This window comes from Gymnoscopelus braueri (genome assembly GCF_963280865.1).
Source record: "Gymnoscopelus braueri genome assembly, chromosome: 19".
Taxonomy (NCBI): domain Eukaryota; kingdom Metazoa; phylum Chordata; class Actinopteri; order Myctophiformes; family Myctophidae; genus Gymnoscopelus; species Gymnoscopelus braueri.
In genome coordinates this window covers 28,608,648-28,613,647 of record NC_137621.1, presented here as the reverse complement: position 1 = coordinate 28,613,647, position 5,000 = coordinate 28,608,648, and the positions used below count along the sequence as shown (strand labels likewise).

The 5,000-nt window shown below is 47.7% G+C and overlaps 1 protein-coding gene across 1 annotated transcript; it reads left to right on the top strand.

Moving 5' to 3' along the window:
- Positions 1-2,648: 2,648 nt before the first annotated feature.
- On the top strand, positions 2,649-4,010 carry slc35g2a (solute carrier family 35 member G2a; the record flags this gene model as incomplete). The annotated part of the gene is made up of 1 exon (XM_080413377.1): positions 2,649-4,010. The coding sequence occupies one exon, from the start codon at positions 2,649-2,651 to the stop codon at positions 4,008-4,010; it is 1,362 nt and encodes a 453-aa protein (XP_080269503.1).
- Between the last annotated feature and the right edge of the window lie 990 nt (positions 4,011-5,000).

Here is a 5,000-nt window from a genome sequence, read left to right as displayed (position 1 = left end):
TAAGTATTATCAGGAAGAGGGGGACATCGAAGGAGACTTAGAGGGAGGGACAGGAGGAAACAGAGCGAAAAGGAGACTGACAGAGAGATAGTCAGGGAGACAGAGAGTGTGATGGATGCACAAAGAGAGGCAAATCCAAGGTTGTACAGACCCTTTTAACAGCAGACGTTTTGACAGGTAGACACAGCTGATGGTAAAAACCATAATTTGTCAGTGTGTTTCATGTAGGCTACATGCTGTGTGCCAGCATGAACAGCTTCTGTACAGTTAACTCAACAAAACCACAATTAACGTTATTAACTTCAGCTGCGTTTACCCATGAAAATATATGCTGTGAAAATGGCCCATATTAGTATGTATGTAAAATTTATAGATTATCACCCGGGCATATTTGGCTAAATCCAGAATGTATCCAACAACAAATTCTGGGCGATAATTTGTTTAGCACATAAAATGCTATTTTCTGCTTGTCTTTGTTTGGTCAGTGATTATTGCTTAAAGGGCAAGACCACTTTGGTAGAGGTTTGGGTTGTGTAGTTACCTTGCCATGATGTAACTCCAAAGGTGGGCAAGAAATAAAAAATAATTGCTCCATTGATTAGAAATTGATAATTCAAAATATGCTCCCCATTGACTTACATTGTACGGTAAAACAGCTCTCAAAGTCACTATTTTAGCACGTAAACGAACGCAAACAAAGTTGATTCAGACAATATAGAACATCACCAAACCCAGAACTGTTTTTTTATTAAATAAAAATGTCAACTTCCTGTTGATTTTGCCATTTTTGATAAGTAGAAAACCTGGACTGGATCCGCGGATCCGGATCCAGATCTTCAAATAGTAAAATCAACAGGAAGTTGACATGTTTATTAAAAAAACAAACAGTACTGGGTTTGGTGATGCTCTATATTGTCTGAATCAGCTTTCTTTGTGTTCATTTATGTGCTAAAAGAGTGACTTTGAGAGCTGTTTTACCTTACAATGTAAGTCAATGAGGAGCATATTTTTGAATTATCAATTTCTAATCAATGGAGCAATTATTTTTTATTTCTTGCCCACCTTTGGAGTTACATCATGGCAAGGTAACTACACAACCCAAACCTCTACCAAAGTGGTCTTACCCTTTAAATAAATCAACATTAATGTAGCTACTAACGTCTTACTTGCTGAACTGTATAATCAATGTAGCCTATGTACATATATATCCAAATACTTGCATGCCTGTACTTGGGTTGCTCCTTGGTACTGGACCACGCACGGCTCCACCAATTTGGGTTGACAAACTTTTTTTTCTTTAAAGATATTTGTTGGGGCTTTTTCTGCCTTGATTGATAGGACAGTGGGCTGGCAGGAAATGAGGAGAGAGATGGGGGGATGACACACAGCAAAGGTCGTCGGGATCGGGAGTCGAACTCGCGACACACTATCAAGCTGGATTACCAGCATATGTGGTCTGCGCCTGGTCCACTAGGCTAGCGGGTGCCCCTGAGTTGACAAACTTGATCATTCAAGATACCACATACTGTTGTGGAAAAGGTAGTCCCATTGGGATTTCCCGACAGTGAGGTAGGGACTTGTTTAAAAACAGCGCGTGTCACTGGCTGTCAGCCTCAGAATTACACAGCAACTGTGTCTCCTTAGCTGATAAATTTACCACACTATCCAAATCAGCTGCTGTGTTTGGCTTTCGAGTTTTGTTTGACAAGGTGACTTCCTTGATTGATTGATTGATTGATTGAATACTTTATTAGCAGTTTACAAAAGTTCAGTTCAATACAAGGTCTGCTTTTTAAAGCATTTTAAACCCAAGAAAGTTTCCATTGGGGTCCCTATGGCTTTTTTCCATTGGGGTCCTTTGTACTCAATTCATCGTTTGGCGTTCCATATTTTTGTGGCATTGCAGGAGAACAAATGTAACCCCTTGTTTGAGCCAAATCTGGGTTGAACGTGATTAGTGGAGCTTCCTCTGGTGTTGTGATTGTGGACTTCATTGACGTTTGTGAAGTAGTGTCATAGGGTACATGGGGTCTTTGTGGTGTAGTGTATCTTTTAGACCAGGCCCATTGCAAGTTGCTGTACAAGTTGCTGTACAAGTTGCTGTACCTTAATCAAATCTGTGTCTGAAGCTCTAGATCACAGAGGGTTAAGCATTTCACCTGCACTGATTGGTGAGCTGCCTTTAGCTTGCGTTTATTAAAGTCAAACTCTGTAGATTTGCTGTTTGGTAGTTTGGCAACACCATGTGGCGACTGGTGGTCACATTGACCCAATGGAGTGATGTGCCAAGTGGGAAGTCGGTCGGTTGTCCAAAAATATAGATACAAATACAAATCCCCATCTACCAAGTACCCTGATGTCATCAACATGATGCCATCGTACTGAAGTCATAGAATGGCCTGGCTTCTTTGATTTCCTCCCCTTGTAACTATATTTGAATATCTAGCAGGAATGTAGGGGGCAAATATTTAATGAAGCGGTCACACAACACATGTCGAATGGTTATTGTGAAAAATATTACTAGATATAAAAATTACCTTTTTATTGAAAATCCTACACAGGATGATTTAAATGTACGCTGTATTTATGTCACTCAGGAACTCCTTTCTCTTCCTCCCCCAGGTATCTGTCTACCCTGAGGCCTTACCATGGAGTCCACCCACCTGCTCAGCAGCTCTAAGAAGAGGGTCAAGATCCACCCTCACACCGTCACAGCCAAGTACGCCACGCACACCCCGTACTCCCCCCAGCCCGGCATACACACACATTTTCCCCAGCCCGGGGACGAGGGCTACGACGACGCTCCCTCCTTCGAGGACTTTGGCTCCTTCCTGGAGGAGACCTCGGACCGGAAGCAACTGACAGAAGGCAGGAGGTGGCCACGGACTCTGTTTGGCTCAAGAGACAAAGACAAAGACACGCCCCTCAAACCGCAGGCCACGGGGGCGGGGGGAGGAGACGGGGGTGATGGGGGTCCGAAAGTACCTGGGAGGGGCGTCAGTGAGCAGCTGGCTAGCTTTGGGGAGGCGTCTGTCTCTGCGTCCCGGCTGACCTGGGTGGGGCTGCTCGGTGCAGCACTGGCTCACGGCGGTCTCATTGTTCTTACCCGTCTGGCCTCTGAGCGCTTTAGCCTTGGACCCCTGTTCCTGCTGCTGGTGCGCTCCATTGTCCAGCTCGTCTCCGTGGCCGTACCCCTGCAGAGGGGGGAGAACCCCTTTGGCCCCGAGGGCTACCGTCTACGTCTGCTCTGCTACGGCGTCGCTTACTCCACCGCCCTGTGCTGCGCTTACTCCTCGCTAACCTTCGTCTCATCGGGAGACGCCACGACAACCTGGCGCCTGGCGACTACGGCACTGTCAGCCATTCTGGCCTTCCTGCTCCTGGAGGAGAGGCTGGGATTGGCCGATGGCATCACCATAGCAGCGGGCCTGTGCGGCCTGGGTCTAGTGCTGCTTCCTGCGGCAGATGAGAACGAGGCAGGCTTCTCACCGAGTGACCCGGCAGTGTTCTGGCGGAGTGCGTTTGGCTGGTCCCTGTCGGCACTGGCTGGGCTGTGGATGGCCCTGGCCCTGGTTGGCTATCGCTCCCTTAAGGAACGAGTTGGAGTCGGTACCGCTCTGTTTACTGTCAGCTGGACTGGTTGTCTGCTGGCCCCGGCCTCCCTGGTCCTGCTCCAAGAGGGCTGGTCCTGGCCCTCCAGTGCCCCTGCCTGGGGCCTGGTCCTGGGGCTGGCTGCCTGCTCGGTAGCGGCCTTCCTGGGAATGACCCACGCCCTCACTCGGCTCCATCCTGCGCTGGTGTCCACTTCTCAGAGTGTGGAGATACCCGTCGCCATGCTGCTGCAGCTGTTCGTGCTGCCGTCAGCTCCCTCTGCCCCCGAGGTCGTCGGGAACGTGATGGTGGTACTGAGTGTCGGATGGCTGGTGGCGATGAAGCTCCTTCCCTCTCGCGGGGGTGGACGGAGACAGAGAGAGGAGTATGAGGAGATTCTGGACTCGCCCATCAAATAGACAACTCCTGTTCGTTGAAATACTCTCCCCACCCCTGCCCCCTCTTTGTGAACTTGGTTGGTGTGAGACTGTTAACTACTTATCCACTTGACCACAAAAGAAATTCCAAATTATTTTGAAAATAGCCATTCTAAAAGCTTGAAACGCGTCGCGATGAGATGCGTTTTGAGCTTGTAGATAAGCTTGTTGTTTTGTAAAGATTTTCAGATTCATTATTTTTTTGCCTATAATCACCATAATTGGGACACCATGGTTAAAGTGGTTAAGTCTGTGTACATAAGAGACTGGTGAATGTTCATTGGCAGAGGTATCTATTTTGTATTGTCGTCTTTTGCTTTTGGGAAAGTGGCATTATTGTGTTTGTGTCTGTGACAGTGACTATGTGAAGTGATATTAAAAATCTCCATTGTGAACACAAAGCTTTCTCTGTCCGAGGCCACATACATCTAATCATTGAGGCCTCACAGCTCCTTTTGTGGCCGTGTTTATACACTGGCAGCATTTCACAGACGTGTAATGTCATTGACTTGCCCCAGCCAGCTGAAGGTCGGCTAAGAATTGGTACTATCAATCTGGCCCCTGCCTGCTACCGAGAAGGAGGGCCCACCTCCTTCTCGCTGGCAGGCAGCGGCCAGATTGACGGGGCAGAAAAGCGCAGAAAACGAATACAAGAAAGGGAGAGAGAAATTGCGGCACGGTCACGGTCGGTAGCGGATCTTGCTGTCTCTCGAAAGAGAGGGATGAAGAAAGCAGAAAGAAATAAAGAAGAGAGAAAGAAAAGATGGAGACGGTGGCTGGTGGTAGCTGCTCTGTGCCTGGCCAGCTGGTAGGGAGCTGCTCTGATGTGAGTCAGTGTGAGTTCAGTCATTAGGTCTAATAAATGCCTGTCAAAGCAACAGCAAGTGGCATTCTCCTCTTCTCTGTCCTCTTCCACTAGTCTCCGCCTCACTGTCATCCTCTGGGAATTCTTTCTCTCCTCACTTTAGGTCA